The 26,813-nt window shown below is 41.2% G+C and overlaps 1 protein-coding gene across 7 annotated transcripts in view; it reads right to left on the bottom strand.

Annotated features, from left to right (window-relative positions):
* Nucleotides 1-10,009: 10,009 nt before the first annotated feature.
* AFF2 (ALF transcription elongation factor 2) overlaps nucleotides 10,010-26,813 on the bottom strand; it is a 504,750-nt gene continuing 487,946 nt past the window's right edge. For all 7 annotated transcript variants that reach the window (XM_054472110.2, XM_054472113.2, XM_054472111.2 and 4 more), the window contains 3 exons: nucleotides 24,816-24,868; nucleotides 18,044-18,234; nucleotides 10,010-14,513 (listed from right to left, as the gene is read on the bottom strand). In XM_054472110.2, the coding sequence (XP_054328085.1) occupies nucleotides 14,392-14,513; nucleotides 18,044-18,234; nucleotides 24,816-24,868 (366 nt within the window). In that variant the 3' untranslated portion in view covers nucleotides 10,010-14,391. The remainder of the gene's footprint in view (nucleotides 14,514-18,043; nucleotides 18,235-24,815; nucleotides 24,869-26,813) is intronic.

Here is a 26,813-nt window from a genome sequence, read left to right as displayed (position 1 = left end):
GTACAGCCCCAGATGAAGGAGCTTTGGCTGGAAAGTGGATTCTTAGTTCTGACTGCTGATTAGAATTACTTGGAAAACCTTACAAACTACCCATTTAAGGAAGCTGAGGGTTGGAGGTAGAGAGTAGTATCCAAGTCAACTAGATCAGAATTTCTGGGATGGGCTCCCAGAATTAGTGAGATTTAAGGCTCAGCCAAGGTGAAGGCGCTCTGTGCCAGAGTGTGGGAGATGAGCTGGGCCTAAAGTCCAGAGCAAGGCACACCAACGGGGCACTGGAGGTGTTTGGGCCATACTTTGAAGGAGCTGGCTCTTTCTCAGTGAGGGCAATGCTTTAAGATGTGTTTGGTGTCTATCATGGAACTTATTCAGTGATTCTTGGCCCAAGACTTGGTCAGTTTAGGGGGGTGGCCAGGATGCTTTGGGGCTTCCAGGAGGAGACCCCAAATAAAGCTTGCCTCTTCCCCCTGTCAGTTGACCTTTCAAGGCCCTTTTTTGATTCCTGGTGTGGTGAGTTTGAGGAAATTTGGGGGCTGATCAAGGAAAAGGATATCACTGCGAGGTGTCAGTAGCACACAATGAACTTTATTTGGATGACACTGACAGGTTTGCATGTGGAGGGGTGAGGGAAAGTCCTTCACAGAATCAGTCCTTCCAGATGCTAGGGTCCAGAGGCCATCACTAGGAAGGGGAGGAGAGCTAGGGACTTGGTAGTGGGGAGAGAGAGGGGAAAGAGTGGGCTTCTATATCTAGCTGATATCACTCAGCAACTCAATGGGGAGTCTCTGGGTCGGACAGCTCTGAAGGGCAGCCATGATCTTTATCTGGGTTATCTGATCTATGCCTAAGAGATGTTGGGCACAGTTTCATGAGGTATGCAAAACAAGCAGGCTCTAAACTGCTAAAAATCTGCTTATTCTGGCTATATTTAAAACAATTTGATGTGTAAAATTTTGATTTTGTCCCCAGGGCTTTTGAGCTAAACATTCCTTGCCTGCTATGAAAATGTAAACAACATAGGGGAAGATTGTAGGGAGGACTTTTAAAATGAAGCTCTATGAGAGAAGGTTCCTTCTGGATCCTTTCTGGTCATTCACTGCTGTGTCCTCAGAGTTGAGAATTGTGGGAGAAACTCAGATCCACAACATAATCCTCTGCCCAGGTCCAGCCATGCTGAAGAGAATTGTTTCCAGAGAGGTACATTCTTCCTCATGAGTTTCCCCTTACATCTATGGCCTGCTGCAGGGCTTATCTTATTTTGGAAATGAGAATATGTTCAAGTGCATCGTGGTTTGAGCTAACTGGAAAATTCCTGGAGAGTTATAAAAGCATGAAAGGAAATTCCTTCCCTGGAGAAGAATACTCAGAGCTTGAATTCCTGTGGGATGTTTTTTCTAGAGCACTAGAAGCACCATTATCTCCTGTTCCCGCAGAAAGGTGGGTGGGATAAATAGGTAACTGGGCCTTTTCTCTGATAAGCCTAGACCTGTGGTTCTTCATCCTGGTTTCACATAAGAACCAAAAAGGGAGCCTTAAAAGATACGGATATCAGAGACCTTTGACACACACCTATGGAATCAGTCTCTGAGGTGGAAGCCTGACATTTGCATTTTTAAAAGTCCCCTGGTATTTCTTCAAGGTGGAGAGTCCCAGAGCTAGAAAGACAGGGATTGAAAGTCATTTCCTGCCTCTCACTGAACTCCTGAACTCACACACTAGTTTGTGTAACTGTCAATCCCAGGGGACTTCCAGCTCATGACCTGCATAATTGCAAAGGGCTTTGATAACATGAGTCAATTTCAAATGCCTATACCTGAAACGTATTGGCCAAATTTCCCTTAACAAATTGTATAGATTCTCTTTCATATCACAGCTAACGTTTTTACAATTTTATTCCCTTTTCTTAAAAAGGGGGATGAAACAAAATCTCCCACCTAAGCTAAAATGTGTTTCCTGGAGAAACACACAAAACTAAACATATTCTTTCCCCAAAGCATGAGCCTCAGTGTATTCCTAGCCCTCTGTGTGATACACTGTGCCACTTATGGCATATCCCCTGCTAGACAGGCAACCTTGAAGTTGCCTCACTACTCTTACACCCTCAGAGGATTAAGTCTCTTGGCCTTGGTAATGACAGTGTGTCAGAAGAAATTATTTGGAAAACCTCAGGGTTTCCAAGAGAGAATGTAGGATGAAAAACACCAGTCTAGATAACATCTTGCTCATCTCTGGGTAGCAGGGAGAAGGTGGATATGACCAACTTCATTTTGCGAGGAAGAAAGTGGGGCTTTCTTCCTCTTACATGTCTCACTTAATTCAGGCAGTGAGAACCTCATTTAAAATCCTGCCAAAAGCCCAGGGGACTCACTCCTCTGAGATGTTCTACTTCCCTTCTGAACCAGTGTCTGCACCTCAGAGGCAAGGAGTAGGAGTTAGGGTGGGGCTGGGCCTGTCTTAAAGTGAACTGACTTTAAAACTCTACCAATCGGCCGGGCACAGTGGTCACGCCCGTAATCCCAGCACTTTGGGAGGCCAAGATGAATGGATCACTTGAGCGCAGGAGTTAGAGACCAGCCTGGGCAACATGGTGAAATCCTATCTTTACTAAAAATACAAAAATTATCTGGACATGATGCCTTGCACCTATAGTCCCAGCTACTCTGGAGGCTGAGGTGGGAGTGTTATTGGAAAGGTATCCTGATCCAGACTCCAAGAGAGGGTTCTTGGATATCATGCAAGAAAGAATTCAGGCAAATCCATAGAATAAAGTGAAAGCAAATGTATTAAGAAAGTAAAGGAATAAAAGAATGGCTACTCCATAGGCAGAGCAGTAGCATGAGCTGCTGGATGGCCATTTTTATGGTTATTTCTTGATTATATGCTAAACAAGGGGTAGATTATTCATGAGTTTTCTGGAAAAGGGGTGGGCACTTCCTGGAACTGAGGGTTCTTCCCCTTTTAAGACCATATAGGGTAACTTCCAGAGGTTGCCATTGCATTTGTAAACTATCATGGCGCTGATGGGAAAGTCTTTTAGCATGCTAATATGGGAAAGTCTTTTAGCATGCTAATATATTATAATTAGTGTATAATGAGAAGTCAGGACCACCAGAGGTCACTTCCGTTGCCATCTTGGTTTTGCAGGATTTGGCCAGCTTCTTTACTGCAAACTCTTTTATCAGAAAGGTCTTTGTGATCTGTATCTTTTGCCAAACTGCTATCTCATCCTGCGACTAAGAATGCCTTAACCTCCTGGGAATGCAACCCAGTAGGTCTCAGCCTTATTTCACCTAGCCCCTATTCAAGATAGGTGCTCTGGTTCAAACACCTCTGACAGGAAGATCACTTGATCCCGGGAGGCGAAGGTTGCAGTGAGCTGTTATTGTGCCACTGCACTCCAGCCTGGGCAACAGAATGAGACCTTGTCTCAAATAAATAAATAAATAAACAAACAAACAAACAAACAAACAAACAGCTCTGCCAATCCAACGCCTGATCTTTATCTCAAGGTGGTGCCATCTCTTCTTCTATTTGTTACTTCCAAGACTAAGGGGCCCCACCTCACCAAACTTTTTCTGAGTTGTTGACTCCTCCTGTGCCCTGGTCTGTCTTCATAGGAAAAGGTGTTTCTGGAAGATTGGCCCAATGCCTTTCCTTTAGAGAACGCTGGAAAGACTGAGCAGAAATTACTTCCTGAGGGCCTGTGGTCCTTCTTTACTTTTGTTTCTAAAATGAAAATAACATATTTTATAGAATCAGTAGCATTATTAATAATAACAACAAGTAGTAGAGGATAGTGGTTAAGATTAAAGCCTTTGGGGCCACATTGGGGTCACACACCTGGCTGTGTGACTTCAGGAAAGTTGCTTTCCTGAAGACCTCTTTGTGTCTCCATGTTGTCATCTATACAACAGAGATATACTAGTACCAATCTCATAGGGCTTTTAAAAGAATTACATGCATTAATATATAAGAAAGTGCTAAAACAGTGCCTGGCCAGTAGTGCCTTACTGGTTGTAAATGTCACAAAAACGAATCAATTAGCATAATGCCAGCATTCTTAATTTTTTAAAATGTCATTCTGTATATTTCCTCTAAGTTCTTCTCTGCATGTGTGTATACTTTTACCCAGGCATGGTCATCATTTATGGTATCTGTTTGCTTTGAGAGAAGCAGAAAACAACTTGGTTGCTTGAGAACACATTTATAATCCATTTAGCTCTATTTACTCAGCTCAAATATTTCCCCATCATCTCCCAATAAAAATGTTCATATTTACAGATATTGTGGCCTTTCCATTTTGGAAAGGATTTGGAATTCACAGTGGCGATATTACAACTATCAGTTTCAATCACATTTAGCTATATTCGTGCTTACACTTGGACTATGATTATGATTATGCAGAGTCAAAATATCTGGTCAAGCCAAGTGTAGTTCATTTGTTCACAGGAAATCTAGCCAAGCTGTTAATGTTGCGTTTACTGACAGGTGTTTTGGGCCATGTAGTCTTAGCACTGCAATTCCTCATTTTACATGGCCAGAGAATACATTTCATGTAAATGAAATTTCTAGATACCTGAAACTTACCCTTTAACTGTCCAGAAAATCTTTTTGAAGGAAACAGTTCTAAAATATATGGCACGAGTTTTTGTGTTAGTTAAGAGTATACTTAACCTTTTCCTGATGACTTTCAGACATTATTGTGACCCGAAATTATTGTTTGCGCTGTCCTCCCAGGGCTACTGGCTGCATACCCCTGCAGTAAATGGCCATTGCCAGCTGTGTTTTTAAGTTTTCAGTCTAGTTTTATAATTCTCTCTCTTTTGTCAGCATCTACTAGTTATAACTTTATACTTTGCAAGCTTTTTGTGCTGTGTACTAGGAATCCAGATAACTAAATATTTCACAATTTTCTCTTAAATGGGCTTTGAATGATGGCCCAAGGGTCTCTCTTATAAAATGAATTGGCTTTGTGAGAGTTATTTTCTTTATGGCCGTCAGTTTTATGGCTGTTGATGTAAGCGGGGGCACCGGCTATGTATTATAATGTGGAAGAGTTGATAACAAGGTACTATGGCTTGGAAAGTCTCTAAGCAGAATGATCTACATGTCTAAAATGAGATTTTCATAAAAATTTTATTTTGCATTTTTAAATAATTCAATGCATTGGCAGTATAGTTAATGCCTCTATGAGAGAAACCAACGCACCAGCTCAGCCAATATCATTTTTACAGAGACATCTTGTTGGAAAACAACAAAACCACATTAAAATGTTTGTACACAGAGTTACTGTACTGAGAACAAAGCACCAACAAAACGCTTGTGCGCCACACATTTGAAATGCAAAGCCACACAGGCAGATATAGTTTTATACACATAAAGCACATGAAACCAGCTTTTAAAAACCAGATAACATTTCATTAATTGATTGATGTTAGAACAGTTTACCCTGGTCTGTACAGGAAATTGGAACTTACTGAAATTCTGACAAGACGAGCATGCTTGTTAATAACAGTGACAGTTGGTGGATCTGCAATGAGCATGAATGTTGGAAATCTGCACCCAAGAAAAGGTGGTTCAGAAGACTAATTGGATTCTCATAAAGCCAAGGGGGCACTTTCTGAATGATCATCACAATTTAATAGCCACCTGGGGTGCCCTTGGGGAAAGGGTCTTCCTTTGGGAACAGGACGTCAGGAAGTTTTCTTCTTAGGAGCCAGGCAGTCTGTTCCTGATGGTTCTGCTCCTCTACTTACTTGGGAGGGAGCATAGGCCAGGCACGGGCCCCAGGGTTTTAGACTGCAGCTTGGAGCAAGTCAACTTCAACACTGAGGGCTCAACTCAGCTCATGTTCTCCAGCTGAGATGGCCTCCATCTTCCCTCTCATGCATCTTGACCTACTACAATTTCCTCTTGGAAACTCAATTGGATTTTAACAGAGCCTTTTTCATCACAAAGTCCGGTGGAATCCATTTAATTGAACAATGATATCATGACCAAAGCTTCCAAGAGGAAAGGAATTTTCATTTCAAATCACTGCCTTCATATAGTAATGTAACCAGGGCCTCCTGGAACTGTAAAATAATGTTTTTCAAGAAGGGAAAGCTAAAATCCCATGAAGGACAGCAAGCTAGACATGTTGCACATGCAGGGACACACACACACACACACACACACACACACACACTGACGATGTGTACTCTTTGTGCAGTTATGGCTTGCCACAATGGTCCAGCGACATGGTGTTGGTAAGCATCCCCACACACAAAGCATATGATGACAATTAAATTCCCATTTGTATCCCAGTTACTCAATAAATATTTTCTATGACACTTAAATATACAAAATTTCTGTTTAAAATATGCATGAAAATGTCTTTTTTTTTCCAGGAAGAAGAGAAAGGTTATAGAGTCACATCTTCATTTACAACATGTTGGGATTATCTTTCTGATTCTTATATACAGGCTAATGGGAATGTTAGGAAATACTTCATATGAGTACACGAGACGTGAATGTGCCTGTTAGATACAAAGCAAACACACACACTATAGACCAGGCAGAAGACACCCCTGACAACTCTCAGGGGTATTTTGCAAGTCTCAGTCAATTTACTTACTGGAAAAATAGGTGGAGTCATTTGTTAAACTGCATTAGGTCTCAGAGGATATTATCAAAGTGCCCTTTTGTAAAAACTACCTCTATCCTTTTCATTTATCACTGTAGGGTGTGAAAGGGCCCAATGAACATGGAGCATTCTTTGAAAACCCATCGATGTTTGCCCAGATTTCATTCCTAGCATATAGCCTGGTCTAATGCAGATTTATCAAAGACTCCAGATTTCAATATTTTAATTAGGGGTGATGGATAGAGGGAAGGAGGAAAGAATAGAGGAGAGAGAGAGAGAGACCATTGCAATCAAAATATTTCTTCAGTCAATGATAACAAAACCCATCGAAAATAATGGAAAAGGAAAAGGAGAAATAAAAAAAAAAGATGAACCTAAAAAGTCTTGACTGAAGTACTATGGGAAATTTTTTGAAGAGGTTTTTTTCGTATTTATAATGGTTACAGAAACATCTGAAGATGTTTGTAATTGCCAGGCCTCCAACTAAAGTTCATTGAAAAATCCTGATCTAACACTGTCTCATCTGCCTGCAACCACTCCACTTGCTCCAAAATTATGTATCAAAGGTCAAAACACTGCTCCACAAAGTTATACAATTGGACAAATGAATTCAACAGACTAATATTTATACTGCCATGTAATAATGCAGTTATATTATCACGATTTCATAATACAGCATGCCTTTCCAGGGGGCATGTTTTAAATCAGGACACATCTATTTTTATTAATCTGTTATGTTTTAAAAGCATGAACAAGTACAATTCAGAAGCTCACATTTAATTTAACTATTTGTTTGGAAAGAGAAAGAACACTAGCAGGAAAGTAAAAGCCAGAGCCAGAGAGAGAGAGACAAGTAACAACAACCATCACAGCCACAGATACAACCACTACCACCACCAGAAAAGAAAAGAAACCAATCTCTTCTTTGCAGGATCCAAAGAATATGTCATTCATCTAACCAAGTGGGCAAAGGGGGAGAATTTTAGGTATCTTCTGATCCCAAAGAGGATTTCTGAGCATGGTATGTCTAAAAGGCTCACTACTGACATTCATTTTATCAAAGACAACACTACAGCAAACAATCTTCAGAAGCACTACTCAGAATAGGAGTAGAAACAGTAATTTGTAATATTGAGTAAATGTGAGGGATTTTATCTCAGACATTTCTCTTTCTAAAATATCCAGTAAGTAGAATCATCCAGGAAGAAAATTAAGTATTTGACAAATTGTCTTGAGATGGAATCAATCTCATTTGTAATATTTATGAGTGAATATGATTGATTAGTGAGGATGGTTTTGAATTAGGGGATGCCCTGGATGATGTTAAACACATTTCTAGCTCTTTGTAGCTGTGAAAACTGGTCCACTGTCTCGTGTGGTGAGGGGGGTGCTCAGAGTCCCTATGTAAGTGTGATGCCAATTAAATCAGACCCAGATGTTACCATTTTTCAGTAAGGACAAATATTGTAGCAATACTATGAAAGGATAGACCCCCAGTCCCTGCTATCGTGCCAGCTACAAAAAGAATTGCAGAAGCAAAAGACAGAAGGGCCAGAAAGAGCGAGTAAGACATGGATCTCCTCCAGCGCTAACATTCCACCATGGATACAGGCCCAGACAGAAAATGGAAATTTTTTTTTGAAAAATAAGATTTTAGAATAAGTTCTTCAATCTTTCCAGATACAAACCTCTTATTAACTGCAGAAGATGCACAGGACCAGGAGAATGAATTCTTTGAGATTTTCTATTCTACTTTCAAAGTGATTTATGTGTGGAGGCCTAATTTAAAAAGTGTATGTGTGTGTGTGTGTATGTGTGTGTATTTAATGAAAGCCTCATTATATACTTTAGTTTATGCCTTCTTGTTACTGAGCTTAGTTTTCTTCATACTGGGTGGAAAAAAGAATTATTTTGGTTTGGATTATTGTTTCTGAATATTAGTCATGTAATTGATACAGAGATATTCTGGTTTGAATTCAGAGCTAAAACAGTAAGTAGATACTTTTAACTAAAAGCAAATGTTAACCAAAAACTTAGATTCCCTAATAACTAAAGTAAAAAATCTTATGAACAACAATGTGAAGATGGGAGAATTACTGAGTTTCCATGTCACATAAAAGAAAAACACAGTAAATTCTGGATTGTGCTATTCTCCATAGAGTTCCCGTAAATACTTTATCCTAGTTACATGTAAAAGTTACAAATAGCACTTGTGAATCAAAGTAATGATGATAATAATAATAAAATAAAAACCATTCACTTATCTTTTTAAAAAATCAATCATGAGGGTTTTCTGAGTGCCCATTTTACCTGTGAGATATGGAAGGAGATGATGAAACCATCTCCATTGATCCATCTCTCCTTTCAGCTCAGGAGGGCTTCATTCTTCTCAGCTATTCTCCTGCTTAAAACCTAGGCTTCCAGGGCAACCCATACCTCTAGGGCCTTATCATAAGCTTTCTACATTCACACATTGATTCATATCTTAAAACTATGTAATTGTTTTAGTCATTGAAGTGTGTGTGTAAGGGTGAGTTTGTGTGTGTGTCTGTGTGTGTCCACATGAACACATATATTAAATATGAACCCTCTGACTGGCTGCATCCAGTAGTGTGTTGAAGCATTTTTGCCCAGGCTTGCAAGAGCCAACTGTGTGCATCTCTTTCCAACCATGTGTTCAGTGACATCACAGTTGGTAGCTTAAAATCATCTAAAGTGGTAGTATTTATGCCATGGAAATTGGCAAATGATGCAAACCAGGTGCTTTCTATTCTCAGTGAGCTGGTCGTTAAACATTTTACCAGCACACCATTGGTTGCATGCTAGGCTGACCAAATGAGAAGCTAGATCTTGATCTGGGCAACATGGCATTAACTTAGCCTCGTTGGAGTGTCTCCAATTTTGCTTACTGTCCGGGGTCTCCTTCCCCCCAATTTCATAAACACTGCAGAACCACAAGAGGGCTTGAGCATCTGGGGTGCATTTGACTACCCATTGTCACCACATTGGGCTCTATTCTCAGAGACACTTCTATTTCGTAGCCACATGAGTGATGCAGGACAAAACCAAAAAGGTAAAGCATCTGAAATTCCCTCCGAATATGACAGCTGGCTTCCTGCTGCAGAGACTGGAGAACAATGAGTTCCCCAATAGGAACAAACTATTCCCAGCTGAAAGCATCAGCTGGGGCATTCTTCAGGAGGCTTCCCACAGCTGGTCTGCATGCTGCTGCTCACCAGCAACTGCTGGCAGGCAGGCGAGCTTGAGCTTGCCACTGCAGCATCCTGTCAGGGGCCTGGACGTAGGCTTCCTTCACTTCCCCCCTTCCCTCCTCAAAGTCTGATATAAATCAAAGAGCCAACAAAATTGAGGTCACTGGCAAAAGAGTTTGAAATTTTGAATGATTTTTATTAAACACCATTAGTCTACACTGCACAGTTAATGAAACAGCAAAGCTCCAATCTCTTAGAAGAATGATGACTGATCATGGATCTAAAAAGCAGTTCAGTGTCCCCTAACCCAATGTGAGCACTATGAATAATTCTTTAACATCTCATGTCAGACGCAAAAAGGGGCAAGAACTGCAATCTGGCTTTGTGGGGCTTCCCCCCCCTCCACCCCCACCCCCACCCTCTTTCCGCCCTCCCCACAATGCAATTTTCTTTTAGCTGGTAGATTACAGAGTAAAATGTGATGATTTTGGTAAAGAGGGCTTCTATATTTCTGAGGAGGAGGATGGAAAGAGAATTAATACTTTTTCCTTCACCAAAAATATCAGATGGTAGGATTAATGTCTGAGACCGGCCTATCTGATTAGTCTCCTGCCAGGGTAAATGCTGATTATGAATACACAGATGCCACTTCTGTTGTTGGAGTCTACTAACACTAAAGAGAAAATGAATTAGATTTTAATTATGAGAATAAGGCTGTGCGAGTGAAAATGAGAAACAACAACAACAATAACAACAACGATGAAGAATTTAGTCTGCCAGTCGTGTAACAGAACACTGACAACTGGCTCAATAATTTTTCCCCACAGAATTAAATTTGGGGGTGCTGAATTGACCCATTCATTTGATACTGTGTAGCTGTATCATGTTGCCACACATTTTTCTCAATGGGGATAGTGATGCTTCTCTAAGCAAGCAGTTCATTGCTTTACTGAGTAGTCTTACCCAGTGATCCAGTTTGGTTCTCCCACCTGCCAACTCATGCAGGTGAATTTTATCATGTCTGTTGAGAAGTATGTGAGGCTTCACCCTCACAACTCAACTGATTCCGCCTTCAAAAATATTTTCCAACCTCAAACTCCAGCTTCAACCTCCGGGATGCAAATTTGCATGAAACAGAATCCAAATTAGATATCTCTGGGAAAGATATGCTAGAAGAGTATCTTTCCAATGCAGACAAAATCTAATGAATTTAGTGATGTAATGTCCAAATGAAAATTCATCCATTTGGAAACTCAACAAAACACATTTTTAGCCAATGGTTTGTAATTCTGCAACTTGCTTATTGCCTGAAGATTTTGATCTTTTCATTTCCTTACATGGAAAAAAAGGCATCCCGACCTTAAGTCTTTTAAAAGTAGTAGCAGCTAATCTGCTTTTCCAATTATGTCATCCAAATATAAAACTACTAGTATTTTCCCAATGAGATTATTAAGTAATTAACAGTCTACAGGCTGGCTAACAACATGCTTACAGCTAAATTCTACCCGGAGGACCACACTAGTAAACCCTTTTCAAAGTAATCCTACCTACCAAACTCAGACAGTTATATGACAAAACCACTAAAAATCCAAAGTTAATTAAAAATACAAAGCCAAGCCAACATCATAACACAAACTTGTCAAACTCTCTGTGGTTGGAGCTTCGGTGACAAGTGAAGGCGTAGTGGTGGCCCTACCTGGGTCAAGTTGCAGGGCTGAGATCATTTGGTGTACTTGTTCAGATGGAGCTTCCTTTTACTCTGCCCTCTATTCTAACCTCCATATGCTTATTTAAGTGTGTCTAACCAAGCCTCCCTCAAGATCTAGAGGCACAATCTCTCACTGCCATCCACATGTCTCATATCCCTCCCACAAACTGGTATACTGAAGAGATTCATTTGACAGAATATCTCCATCCCTTAGTCCCTCAAATAGCTGCACACCTACGACACGCATCACCATTTACACTGTGATGAATAGAGTAACTATAAATCAGCAACAATCCTTAATCATGAAACTGAAAGATGTCTTATCTCAAGGGATAGGAAGGTAATTCATCCTCCATGTTTAATTAGTTCCTAAGCTGCTTTATAAATGAGTCTACTACATAATCAAGTGGTGATTCAGAGCTCGATTGTCAGATTTGGTCACTGTGCTGCAGACTTGGCACATGTTTTACACTCAGTCACCAGAGATGACAGGGAATCCTCTTGCCTCTCTGTTGTATGTAAGTAGATATAACAAGTCACTGAAACTAGAACTACAAGTCTTTCATCCATGAGGCAATATGCTTGTTTCTCTGGGAAACTGCCTCAACATTCTAATATCTAGTTTCTGGATGTGGGATTTCAAGAAGAATCTACTCCTAAATCCATGATGGTCTAGGATTGTGGTTTAGGTTGAACTTACAAGTCAAGCCAGTGGACTTCATTATATAGTAATAGCCAGGCACTCTACCTGGTAAACCATGATAAAGAGAGAACTTGAGTCACTGCAAAGTCATCAGCTTAATTTTTATATGTGACACCAACCTTGGGTGTTCAGAGTCTTTAATGTTATCATTTTCCTCTTTTAAGAGGCTCAGAAAAGATTCTTTCAGGTTTCATTTGTGTGTGTGTGGATGCATAAGTGTTGTTGCTGAGACTGTAATCACAAAGCTCAACCACAGTGGGAGCATAAAAAGTGCTGGGTTCAGCTGCTGGGATGCTCCCATCAACCATATTAACAACATGGCTTCAGCCATTGGAGTACAACTTCCACAGCCTTATACAACAAAGGGCCTTAAATTCAAAGATGACCAGAGCACGGCTCAAGTCTGGCTGTTTTGCAACTGGGGATATATCTAACCTTGACAATGAGAGTGCAGAGTCATCCCCTGCTGTTTCTATCATGGACCTGCATGGCTTGTTTTAATAATCATACAAGTTTGCATCTTTCATGTGCATATCTATTATTTATCTGGTCATAACTCAGTGAACAGAATTTGATAACCCAGCATATTAAAGGCTACATGGAATTATATACCAGCAGGTAATTACCAGTAAGTAATGCATGGATAGTGTTTACCCCAAGTGTAAGAATCTTCTGGTGAGCTGGAACATCAAAAATGATATTTACATTGTGATGTTTAGGGACATGAATGTAAAGGATCATAAGGGGGTAGTCACAACCAGTGAGAAATGTCTCCAAATTAGGTGAATGGTTCCCAATGTTTAGGGCTCTTTCAAAGCATCTCAAGGTGAAGCACAACCCCACGACTCATTTAAAAAAAATAAAAGCTAGCTACTATTTAGAGAGTTTGGAGTTTTCTTAGGAATTTTCATGGAAATGATTCATGATAATATGGACTTTAATAAAAGGAGTAATTGTAATTCAGTCAAAAGTTAATGAGCCAAACAAAGGAAAAGGAAACACAGATAAGAGAAAAAAGAAAGTAGAAAACAGAAACCCTATAAGAGAGAAAATGTGAATAATAATTGAGGAGGTCCAGATTTTCAAGCCACTAGGAAGAAAACTGTATATTATTACTTCTAGGTAGTGATAACGACTTTTGTTCCCATAGATTTGAGCAAAATACAATTTAAAAATCCTGCCAGTTATGGACCCACTTACCAACTGTGTAAATGTTGTTGTTGCAAAGGAGGCAGAGGTGTGAATTCCTTGTTGGACACTTTCCAGATCTCTCTTAACTCCCACTTGTAAGTCTAGAGTGTAGCATTTTGGCTACTAAGGCATGCATCAACCAAACTGTTCCTCAGAAGGACAGCTTTGCACACAGAGAACCCCAGGTGAGGATTTACACTTCAAATAATAGAGTTGAAAAACACTGATGCCAGCTGATGCCTAAAACTTGTCAAAATAAATGTCACCCTTTCTTCTTATCATTAAAATTAACAAAATAGGGAATCAGGAAAGGGATGCTAACAAGAAAGTCCTCTGGTTGTGTGGCATAGCATCTTTTTAAGAGTAGCATTGCTATGCTCATTTATTTTCTTGATACTCTTGATTTTATGATGTTGCTACAACATCTAACCAGTGGGTTTTGACAATGAAAATTCTCACCTGAAGATTGAATCTGTGGGACACACAAAAGTTTAACGATAGATTCTGAAATATGTTCTTTTCTGGGTATAAGAGTATAGTTTGGGGGATGGTCCCTTGTGTCTAAGTTCTCATGTATATGTAAGACCACTTGTTGCATTTCTCAGGAGCCTGTCTTTATCACAAGTGCTTCCCATTCTTTGTTTTGGGTAGTGTGGGCTTAAAACAATATTGTAGAGACTGTCATTCCATAAACCACAAAAAGATGGTGGAATCTGAGAAATGCATATCAAATGCTAAAAAAAAAAAAAAATGACTAAGTAATAAAACGTACACTGCCCTTAAGTTGTAGTGTCAACTTACAATGACTTCTGTTTTTCACAGATAACAAAAGAAGCATAAAAACAAACATAACCAAAGAGAACTTTCCCCAATGAGTGGAGTTCCACCAGTGACCATCAGTGCGCTGGTAGAGGTAGAGTGATGGGTCGTGATGCTAGAGATCTGAGAACACCCACTACAACAAGTGGGCATCAATGCGCAGCCAACACAGTCCTTGGCGAACGTAGCGGACAAGATTGGTCATGCTGCTGTGCTGGGTCAGAGGCCCCATCAGCGTGTCCAGATCACCAAAGAATTCTGAAAAGCAGAGCAGTTCTGTTAGGCCTTTACATGATATCATGAAAATATGCACCACATTGAGAAGCTGCTTTCACACAACACCACAACCACATGGACAATGGGAATGTGATTCATTTGTCCATTCATTCATTCAACAAATATTTATAGAGTGCCTATTAGGAGACCAAAACTCCACAAGTTTATCAAGCCCTATTATTTTAATCTTTAGTGAGCTCCAAAAACTCTGCAGTACATAATATATTTATGTTTTCATAGATTATATATTTATATTTAGAAAAGGGTATTTCTACACAAAATTGTAGGGAGCCATGGTCTATCTAATGTCAAGCTGTTTGTCATTCAGTGTTACTGAATTGAAAATATCCTCTTTTCCTTTTGTCTAAATGAACCGAGTTTACTGAGTTTTCTTGGCATGGTCTAGACAAGGCCCATGAATCTGGACATTAATAGTAGCCATCAGCCTCCACAGCTAAATAAACGTCTAGGAGGAATTTGATTCTGTAAGTCTTCTTACCAATTTCATTGGGGATGGAACATGGCCTGCAAGTATCTGTCACTTAACAACTTTTCCTGCCCCTGACCTAGGACATGAATGGTAAGAATGCCCAGCTGATCTCCCCTTGGTTCACTTAGGGAAGGGGGCAGCCCTGAGGCTACACTACTAACTAGCGTGACTGGAGTTTTGGAATGTCTGCCTTAGGCGATAGAAGTACTATGTGGGAAAAACTATATGATCTCTAAAAACTAGCTAGGTGTTCCCTTTTCATGTACGAATTCATTTGCCTGGCACTTGGTTATGAGAGAGCTCTCTGGCAAAGGAAGCAGCCTCAGCTATGTGCTGGCTGGCAGCAAGGAATCCGTGTCAGGGGGTGGGGTGAGGGGATGGGACTGGAGACTGCCCTAACGTGGGATGCTCTCCTGCCTTCTTGGAAAGTGATTTCCATGCATGGGTTACATGTGCTTGATTGCTCAGCAGATGGAATTTCATCAAACAATGCATTTACTCTTCATGTTATATATAACATATGGGATCCTTCTCTAGGTGTCAACCTCATTTGATTATATGATACTTTTTAACCTGTACTATGCAATAAAATACTTTCTGCTGATAAAAGAAAATTATTTCTGGCATCTAAAATATTTTCCTATGTAATACAGTATTAAGGAAAATATTTAAGGACCTAGTCATTGTTGAATGAATGTGAGCCTCATATGAGCCAGGATGTTCCCTGGGTATTCTGTACAAAGCTCTCTGTGGCATTCTTAATTAGACACCATTTTAATAACTGCTCCAAATGAGCAGTATAAGCAGCTGGGCAGGTAAGCTTCTAGACCAAAGGCCAAAGGGCAGCATAAGTGCCATTGGCTCATTTCAGCACCAGAACCTTCTACAATAAGCCATCTGCAGCTGCATGGTGGGCAGTATGAGGCAGGAGTGGAGACCTTTCACTGGGGGAACCAACTTCACCCATCTCCACTGGGTAAAAATCGTGCAAGTACACGGTTGTCTCCAGTAAGATGCAGAGCTGCAACCAAAAGGGAAGCTCTTCAGTTCTCTATTTTCTATGTAGGCAAGGTAGATGTGAATAGAATCCCCAAAGCTAAGTAGATCAGAAATGACAAAGTATGAAACTCAAGGCTTTGAACAGAAGATTTCACACTAGTCCTCTCCCCAGTCTGCTGAAAACCCCAATGACAGCATTAACAGGACACATTTTCTCTCTGCTGGTGGAGTGATGGAGTTGTTTTCATTCAAAATGACACAGGGAATTTAGCAACTCTTTGACACACTGTGCTAATGACAAGATTAACACCATTTCACCCTAACATCAGCACAGCCATCATATTGCTCCTGGAAAGTTCTGAAGTTAATTTAGAAGGAAATACTTTAACAGATTTTGAAAATGGATGCAATGATAAAGGAAATCCATAAATATTGAACTGCCCTCCAGTTATTAATACAAAATAAGAGAGAAATAGCAGAGGCAGACATGCTAGGCAAATCTTAAGATGTGTCTATCTTCACTTGCAATTCTAGAACCCCTAGATGAGTCTGGTTGTATAGGCCAGTTGTCTCTGAATTTCCAGAGGTGTAGAAAAGTAGACAATTTAAAAATTATCAATTGCTCAGATAACTGGTTCTGGATCTCACCAAAGGTCTCTGAGGACCTGTCATTAATCTTGCTCTCTAGATGGACAGTGTAGCCTATTGATTAAGAGATGAGACTCTGGAATCAGACACTTCTAGATTCCTGCTTCTAACAAGCAAGAGCTGTGATAACATGGGTGAGTTTCTTAATCTCATAGAGCCTCAGTTTCCTCATGTATGAAATAAGGGCAAATGAGACAACAAATGATAAAGCTATAGTGCAGTTCCTGGCATATAGAAATTGCTGCACAAACCTGTGGAACCAACACATGCAGATATTCCCAGGAGTCAGTGTAAGTTTATAGCTGCATTGAGGGGTGAGGTCTCAAATTATGGAATGTGCTTTGTGAGCCACAAAATCTTTGAGTTATATAGATACATAATATTATGGAGTAAGGAAAGATAATAAATCTTTGTAGAATTTCTACCTTGAACTCAGAATTTTATACTAGGTGCTTTACACCTATTATTTAATTCAACCCATCTCTATCATCCATCTGGGAAGTTTCACCATCATCACCGTTATGTCCATTATAGAGACAGAAGCTAGGAAGTAGCTCACAGATTTAATTAACTTGCCTAGGTTGCCCAGGTAATGCATGACCCAGGTAGGATTCAAACTTAAATGACTGGGTTGCAAAATCTGCATCCTTCCTATTCCAGTGAGATGGTTTCCCCACATGCTCAGTGATACAGTAGTAATAGGTAGCCCACATTTGTCCCCACCTTGACTGGTGTGGAGCAGTCTGTGACTGCTGGGCCAGAAACAGCCAAGTCAAATGAATGGCTGGGACAAACGTGCAGTTTAATTTTACTTCCCACCTTCATTAGGGTAGTGAGGTTTTGTTGTGATCCTCAATGACAGCTAAGGTCACAGATGTCAGCATGAGTCACCAAAGACCACGGATTCACTCTGGTAAAGCAGGGTCCTCTCTGCATTTGTTTTGTAGCAAAGTTCAAGCGTCATCATGAACAGCACCCTGATTCTTCATCCCAGCCATCGGTGTGTGAAAAGTACTAGCTGAACTTTGGCCCTTGCTTCTAAATGTAAGCTGCGTTATCGTGTACTCAACTGGAGCTAATAATTATATTGAAGGTTAAAGGCCTTAGTTCAACCTCACCTCTCAAAAAAAAATAATAATAATAACAGGAGCCAACAGGATCATAATTAATTTGTAAACCATTATTTTTGTCTTTGCCTCTGTTTCTCTGTGTTGATCTTTGTCAGTGAGTGAAATTCAAAACACATCACAGTTCAAATTAGTTTAAGCTTTAAAGGAGGACAAAATTCCAGGGCTTTTTTACAACTCAAGTCCTTCAAAGTGAAGTTAATTCCATCATGGTCTGTGAGCTATATGGGTAGAACAGATGAGCATACCTTTGTTTTCTCTTGTCAGTTTGTCAGCCATATCCCAGTGTTCATAGCCCCGTAACACATTGCTAGTGATGTTGACGTGGCTGGCAGCCATGTGGTGAATGCGCTGGGGAATGGTGACTGGGCCATTGTTACAGTTCCCCATTGCGTTGATGGGGGAGACGTTGTTGAGAGACACTGGGGATGGAGTGTTCCTGGGGAATGGAAAGAGACAAGCCTTGTTAGGCTGGTAGGAAAGAGTGACAGTGGGGTTCTAGGCCTTCCCCATCACGCTGGGATCTCATCAGAATGCCATTTGCTGGAGTGAAGTTTAGCATAGTGTACATATGTGAAGCCCCATCAGAGTGGAGCTTGTTCTCACATCCCACTGACTCTTCTCACAGTACATCTATAGCTTTTGTCAGTGCAATAGCTTTTGTCAACACAATAGCTTTTTCCAGAGGCTCTAGTGGATACAGAGATTATTACCACCTCATACCTGCCTCATCTGACCAAGCCACCCAGAGCTACAGTGCCAGGCTATAGAATGAGGCCCACTCTTCTTTTCTAACATTAAACACCAAAGTCTCCACTGCCTTTGACCACCACCGAGGGCTCCATGCACACCACTGCTTTTGTCTTCAAATACCAGAGAGGGCTGGGTGGATATTTCTCTGGCATTAATTCTACCCACAAATATAGCTCTTCCTTTGAATACATATAACAAGTGTTGTGATGTTTCAGAGAAAGAAACAGCTCAGAGCTATGATGATTTCTCTACCTGCTGCCGGAACGGCTATCAGCAGTTAGAAAACACTTGATGTCCAATATTGGTCTATCATCAAAGTGTTTTGTGGAAACCACAATGTCAGTTTGCTCCGAATACAGTTACCACAATAAGCAAAGTGCAATTCTTACAGCCCCCCAAGGAGCAGTATTTGGGAAGCTGGGAAAAGTAGTGTTCTCTCTCTTTAGGATTCTTTAAGACATGCTACAGAGATGAGCTGTTAATTGCTGACTATTTACCTGCATGCTGATTTATAAAAAGAAGTCTTCAGAGTTTCCACTTCAGAGAGTACCAGTGTTTAGACACACATTTTCATTACATTCTTTAATATTCGCAACAAGGAGTCACCTGCTGGCTGTATACAGCATGGGGGTCATTTTTCCTCCAGGGCCCAGGGTTAGATCTGGCTACCTAAGGAACCTGAAGGCTTGCCCAGGAACAGTCACTAAAGCATGGGTGGCTTCCTGTGCACAGGAGCAAGGTCTGTGTGCCCCTCTGGTCCTCTATCCTCCTCCAGTCACACTTTGAACATCTGCCCAGGCAAACGCATCAATTTATCAGGACAGAACATGAGTGAGTAAATGAAATGGAGGGAAGATGTCCTTAGGACTCCATGAGTCTGCATGTTTGAAAGAATCTCTTCATTATTCCTCTGAACACACCTTATCACACAATCAAGGAACTCTGTCTTCTGCCCCACCCCCCACCCCCTTACCAGTTGCTATTGTTGGCAACTCTAGTTTTCCAGGGTGGCTCCCAGAACAGATGTGCATACTGATGGTCAGCACATACAGATGATTTGGGGAAACAGCAATTGTAGCATACCAAAATGCTGAAATGCTGCTGACTAGATCTGGGAACAATTACAACTGCAGTGCTCTTGAGACTCACACAGGCTGTGCCTACAGCTATAGGAGAGAGTTGGACCATTTCTGCAAACCGTCTATTTTCTGGTATGTTCTGGTCTGGTCTGAGGGAGCAAGTTCATCCTCACACTTGCTCTGTGCTTGTCTGGTGTGAATGGGTTTGAGAGTGTTTCTGCTATGTTTATAATTTCTGAGCTACTTTGTTACTTCTTGATAGAAAGATTTATTCTTAAGGTAGGAGTGGGATGAGGAGATGTCCAAGCTAAGGGATCTAGGCACAGAAGACAGTGAAATGACAAAAAGGCAGTGAAAGCTGGGTTTCTTTGTTGTGGTAGGTTGCAAAAGCTATTTCCCAGTCTTTTTCCCCAGTGTTAGTCATTAACTCTTAAATGTCAATTTATGGCAAGAAAGAAAGACTTTCTCTTGTAATTCTTAGAGAAAATGACAAAGCTGTCATGTGCCACAAATGTTGAAAGAAGTTAGAAAGGCAAGTGACGTGTGCCTGTAGTTGCAGCTACTCGGGAGGCTGAAGCGAGAGGATTGCTTGAGATTGAGGCTGCAGTGAGCCATGATTGCACAACTGTGCTCCAGCCTGGGAGTCAGAGCAAGGCTGTATCATAAAAAAAAAAAAGGCCAGGCACAGGGGCTCATGCCTGTAATCCCAGTACTTTGGGAGGCCAAGGGGGTCAGATCACCTGAGGTCAGGAGTTTGAAAACCAGCCTGGCCAACATGGTGAAACCCCGTCTCTACTAAAAATACAAAAATTAGCTGGGCTTGGTGGCACACACCTGTAGTCCCAGCTACTGGGGAGGCTGAAGCAGGAGAATCACTCGATCTGAGGAGGCAGAGGTTGCAGTGAGCCGAGACACTGCATTCCAGCCTAGGTGACAGAGTGAGACTCCATCTCCAAAAAAAAAAAAAAAAAAAAAAAAAAAGACAGAAAAAAAGAAAACAAAAGGGAAAGAGAGACCACATGGTGCAGGGAAAGAGGTACTGGAATCCCAGGAGATGTGGACTCTAGCCCTGGCCCTGCCATAAAATTGCTGTGTACCCCTGAGCATATCCCTTCTCCTTGCTCGGCCTTACTTTTCTTGACTGCAAGAAAAGCTTGGATTCAATGATTTCCAATCATGTCCAGGAGTCACAAGAGAAACCAAATCATCTCTCTTTACCACATACATCTTGAAAAGCCCTTTTTACTTTATTACACTGAAGTGTTATTGGGGACTTTTCTTCCTACTGTTCTCTAATTTATTTATTTTAAATAGTGGTGGAGGCAAGAAGAGCTAGGATAAGTGTCTGTTTTCAATTGTTACTGTTCTCACACTAGGCTCTAAGGTCTGACATATTCTGATGCACGTCTGCACACTACCTTGTGCTCATTAAATGAAAACCTGCCTAAGAAGTTGTGACTGTGGCTAAGAGAGGGCTGATGCAGGGCCCACTTACTTCAGTGTGCTTTCCAACTCTGACTCAGCTCTCATCACTGCGTGGGGTTTCCCTTCCTGTCCTTTGTGTGTATCTACTTGCAGATCTCACCCTTTTCTCCACATTTCCATGGCACATGCAAATGAGCATGCGCACAGAAGCACATGCTTCCCACCACTTCCGCCACTACCACCCTGGTCCAACCCACCATCCTCTCACCTCCAAGCCACACCCTGCCATGCTGTTCCTTGAACTTGTCAGGCATGCTCCCTCCTGCTTCAGAGGCAGCTGCCATCCCTCTGCTTGGAAGAAACTCCTCCAGTATTGCTATGGCTTGCTCTACCATCATCCTTCTCTAAAATCCCTACTCAAGATTCAGCTTGGTACCACTGCTCCCTCCCCTATCCTCAGCAGCCCTTTCTGCCTGCCTTCCTTGTTTCAGTTTTCTCCATGACACTTCCCACAACCTAGTATGCCACATGTTTGTTATCTTTCTCCTTCAACAGAATGTGACCTTGATGAGGGCAGTTTGTTGTTGTTGTTTTTTGTCTGTTTCACTCTGTGCCATACTTCAGTATCTAGAACAGTGTCTGGCATATATGTTCTCAATGAACACCAGTTGAATAAATGAATGACTTGCTTCTATTCTTTGTTTAGTATCTACTACATATAAAGTGCTCTGGAAGGTAGAAGGAGAAGAGCGTATATAGCATGAGGATAGGGTATATGTCTACAAAAGGCCTGGCAGAGTGTCTCACATAAGGTAGGCACTCAATAAATATTTGGGGAATGATAGGCTGGATGGCTACTTATTGCAAAAGAGCAAAGAGTATAATAGAGGAGCAAAATACATTCTTTTCTGGCAATCTGGAGTAAGTGCCAAAACTGTGGTGTTAACCAAGTGCTGTGGGAATTCTAGAGGTAGGATCATTATCTTTTCTAACTTAAATAGTTAACAATTACAACAGTAATCATGGCAACAGTAGCTGCAGCAGCCATCATTTGTTGCACAGTCTCTATGTGCCAAGCATAGTTCAGGGCTTCACCAATATTCTGTCCAAGCCTCACCATAACTCTGCAGGGAAAGTTCTGCTGCCACTGTTTCTGGCCTCAGAGAAGTTCAGCTCCATCCTGAGGGCCACAGAGCCCAGAGAGCCGAAGAGCCAGGATCTAATAGCAGGCCCATTTTCCTCCAAAGCCCATTCTCTTCATTCTCTTTCCATTCCACCATGTCACCTCAAAGTCCTGCCATCCATGTTTGCCCAGCTTCTTTCTTTTTATTTTCTCTCTGTGAATTCGAAATTGTTGCTCAGCCTTTTTAAACTCTCCACAATGTGGATTCCAGAACCCTGTATCAAGAGTCAGCAAATCTGGCCCATCTTGTGTTTCTATATGGCCTGTGAGCTCTGAATAGTTTGTGAAAGATGAACATTTGCAATTGATTTGTTGAGAGGGAACACTAACTTTGAACCCCAACTAAGCAAAATGTTATGAAAAAGATTTACATTCTTCTCACCAATAGACTTGTATTTCAAAAATTATATGTAATTGTTATTATATTTTGAATCTTATCAGTAAAAATTTTGTGAAAATTTGTTTTTGCTCATATTTTTCTACATGGTAGCCTTGGTTTCACCTCTTAGCCCAAAGCCCAAAATATATAGTGTCTGGTGCTTTAAATAAAAAGTTTCCTGGCCCCTGCTGTAAACTCAGCAGATTTTTCTGCTTCTCCTTCCAATTGCTTCTTTGCACTTTCTTTCCCCAGCTTCCATGGAAGCAGTTCCTGAATGTCTGTTCTTAACCCTCTGCTCATCTCTCTATATAATTTCCTGCAAAGCCCTTAACCACCTCTGGGCAGCTGACTTCCTCAATTGCTAGCCAGCCTAGGAGGGTTTGAAGTCAGAGGATGCTGCTCCTGGAAGGTGCTGTGAGAGCCCTCCATGGCAGACACCACCCTCATTCACAGAGAAACAAGGCCATAATCTTGCTTGCAGACAAGAAGCCCTTCCTGGTCACGCAGGCAGGCCCAAGCTCCTTCTCCTAGGCTTCCACAACACCTTGTTCATACCTTTCACCTCCTTCCACTGGACTGTGTGCTTCTGGAGTGCAGGGACCATATCAAATTCAGCTTTCTGTCCCCAGCCCATCGTGCTGCAGATGCACGCAAAGCATTTGCTGAATGAATGAGACATAACCCCTGAGTGACTGTTTTGAGTTGCCTCAGTCAAAAGCTCTGTGGCCTACCAAAGAGAATGTGCTTTCTTCATGCAAAATCTGCTTAAAAATCATTTCAGGAGGGTTTTCATGCAACTTCCCAAGCTTAGGTTGTGTTTGAGTTCTTTCATTTCAGAATTTTTTTTTTTTTTTAAAAACGCTTTTTTCCCCAGTGATTCTTTAATAGCTGTTTACCTGCCCTTGCCCTTACTTTACTCTGTGCGCAGAGAAAACAGAGCTGGGCCTTTCTCTGGTTATTTTTATTTTCTGAATTTATTTATTCTCTTAAGAGAGAAGCACTCTTTCCCTTTTGTTCATCAATATAAGAGTAAGACCTAATTCAACATCTTAAACAGTGCTTCCTTTCAGTGCAGTAATTGAGTTAATGCGTAGTTTTCAATGGATCTGTTCCCTCGCACTGAATGTTTTTATGATTTTAAAGTAGAGTTCATTGTCCCGTTGCTTTTGGAGTATGTTTTCTAGATATTTATAAAGTGGCAGTAGAGACTGTTTTATTCTTGAAGAAATTATTTTGATCAGAGATGCAGGAATTTTGAAATGATGAAAAACTGAAAAAGCAGCTTGGAGTTATAAAGCGGTCTATGTCCACAGTCATCTAGTTTCCCTTCCCATCACTGAGGGGTGTGGGCTTGGGCTGGTGAGGGGTATTTGGGAATCAGAGGAGAAACTGATGCTCAGGTTAGTTAGCTAACTTCACAGCTGACACAGAACTGGGATTCAAACTCACTCTCTATAAGAGACATCTCTTCAGTGGGCCTTCAAGGGCATTGGGTCCAACCCCTTCATTTTAGCAATAAAGAACAAGCCCAGATAGAGGAAGGGGCCCTCTTAGCTTACCCTGTAAACCAAGGGCAGCTTCAGCACCAGGTCAGCGGTTTTTGGGCCCTTACTCCACTGCTATTAAGACTGAGCTGTCCCAAGCAGATAGAACTCTAAATAAGGCCTCAGGCACAGGTGAGTTCCCTGAGCCTCCAATCAGCATTATAGTGGATGCTTTTCTATCTTAGGCTAGGGCATTTTCGTATTAATATAAAAATTATCATGAAGGCTTGGATAATTGGCTGACCAAGTGCCTTCACATTTTCAGCACTATTATGCCTTTGGTTTTATTAAACAGCACTTACCATATATCAATGAATATTTCATTGGTCTTTCATTATTGAGTGAATCATTGAAAAATCACTGCAGTGGAGTTAACTTTATCCTGCCTCCCTAAAATGGCATGGTGCTTGCCATCTTATTAGCAGATATTTTTATGGCTATAATTTGGCTTAAAGATCAAATAGTTAAACAACTCTGAACCACATCTTTTTAAACTTTTCTGTCTTGCCATTAGCCGAAGCCTGGCTGGAATTTTGTATGCACAAAAATGACTGTAGTTCTAGAATTGACCTTCACTCCTGACTTGTCAATGCAAAATATTTGGGGTCTATTGAATCACTCATCTTCATGAAAAAGCAATTTTCATAAAATACTTACTTTCCATTGCCTACCCATGGAGATGGTATCTGTGCGACTTTTGAAGCATTTTGCTAAAAGAGAGAGAGAGAGAGAAAGGGAAATAAGGACATCTATTTTGTGTTTTATTAATTCAGAAACAGATGGAAGTGTGATTTAGAGTACATTAATATTGATTGCAGCATTTTGGGATGCAGAGCTGGGATGTATGTGCACGTCAGCACACCACGACGCACACTCGATGAAAATAGCTGGTTAGGATAATTAGTGGGCTCCAATCAGGACCATGAAAGTCACTTGATGAAAGATCTTATATACTAAAAGGCCCAGTGAAATCAGACTCGGTTCTCCAAGAAGTGGTTTAATTATCCTCATCTGAAATTTATTCTGCAAAACAAGCTCTTCAGAGTGCAAGTAAGCTTTTCACCTTTAGCTCCAGTTGCAAACTTTTTCCCTGAGATGCAGAGTGAGCTGTCATTTCTAATAATCCAAGAATGTGCAGAGCCAAACAGTATTTTCATTTGTTTGTTTGTTTTCAGGAATCACCTTGATTTACTATATTTACATGCAAACCCTCATGGCTAAAGAGCTTCCCTGTTTAACAAAGTGACTGGTCCAGGGCTGCATTGCAATCAAATACTAAATATGCCTTTGTTCCTCTGATGGAAGTGGGCTGGTTTAAAGGATGGGCTTCCTTGTATTTTCAAGACCACACACTTGTGGATCAGAGGGAAAACTGACATTCAGCATTACCACTACGGGACAGGTATCAGGCTCATTGTAATGGCCTAGCCAGGTAGAAGGTCAAGCAGCACAGATGGCCACAACTCACGTGGCACTGTGCCTGACTCAGACCTGCTCTCGGAATTTACATCCCCCGTGATGCTCATCTTCTGCCTCTTTGCTGCTAGCCCAGCCCCCTTTGCAAAAGGAGGGTCAGGAAAAGAGTCAGCATTTTCGGGAGTCCAGTGAGAATGGAATACTTCCCTGGAGCTTTGTAGACCCACACCTAAGGTGCATTCTGCAGACTCCAGTTTTTAATCTCAAGAAGGCTCAATATACTCCTGGATGAATGACTTATTTAGTATTTGTTTGGAGTTTTACAATACCCTGTAAACTATATAGGGTAGGCCAAAGAGGGCAAATATTACATCAGTGAGTCTCAAAGTGTGATCACAAGAACAGCAGCAGCAGCATCACCAGGGAACTTATTAGCAATACAAATTCTTGGGCCATGCCTCAGACCTACAGAATCAGATATCTGGGGGCTGGGGCACGGCATCCTTGTTTCACAAGCCCTCTGGGGGATTCTGATGCCCACTGAAGTTCAATAAAGAACTTTCGAAAGCAGAAGTTAAGAGTGTAGACATATGAAGAGAAGAGGGCCTGTTGTATATGACTCCCTTTTACCCACATCAATACTAGCCTTATGGCATTATGACCACACCACATAATAGCTGGGGAACATGCTCTTTTTCCCAACCGTGCCACAGTGTCTTCATAAAGCTGTGCACTTCCACTCACTGCATGTTTCACATAAGGCCATAATTTCGCTCATTTCAAACAACTACTTTGGTATGATTTAGCCAAGAGGTCTCACGCACTTGGCAAAAAAGAAAAAAATCGTGTCCTTTTCTTTTTAGACCTGCCCAACAGAAGGAGCATTGAGTCTCCGCAACTCTAAATCATGACTGGTGTTGGAGGGTACAGTGACCAGGCCTAGTATGAAGTTGCTGTTTGCAATTTTTACCTGGGCTCATTCTCAAATTTTGGCATTGCATTTTGAGACTGCCTATCTTTTTTGTGCTTACAAGTTAAAAGCCCCAGCTCCCTACAATATGGCTTTGTTTGTTTGTTTTGGTAACCAAAGCAATCAGTTGTTTTTAATGACAACTCCTGCACTCCAAGACTCCCCATGGACAAAGGCCTTCCAGGGTTGTGGATGTGCACATAGAGCCAGGGTGGCCCCAGTGACTTCTCTCACTTCTGAGAGATTCCTGGGCTGACCTATCATTTAAC

This window comes from Pongo pygmaeus, chromosome X (genome assembly GCF_028885625.2).
Source record: "Pongo pygmaeus isolate AG05252 chromosome X, NHGRI_mPonPyg2-v2.0_pri, whole genome shotgun sequence".
Classification (NCBI taxonomy): Eukaryota; Metazoa; Chordata; class Mammalia; order Primates; family Hominidae; genus Pongo; species Pongo pygmaeus.
Note: the sequence above shows the minus strand (reverse complement) of the source record. Positions and strands in the feature narration are given on the sequence as shown.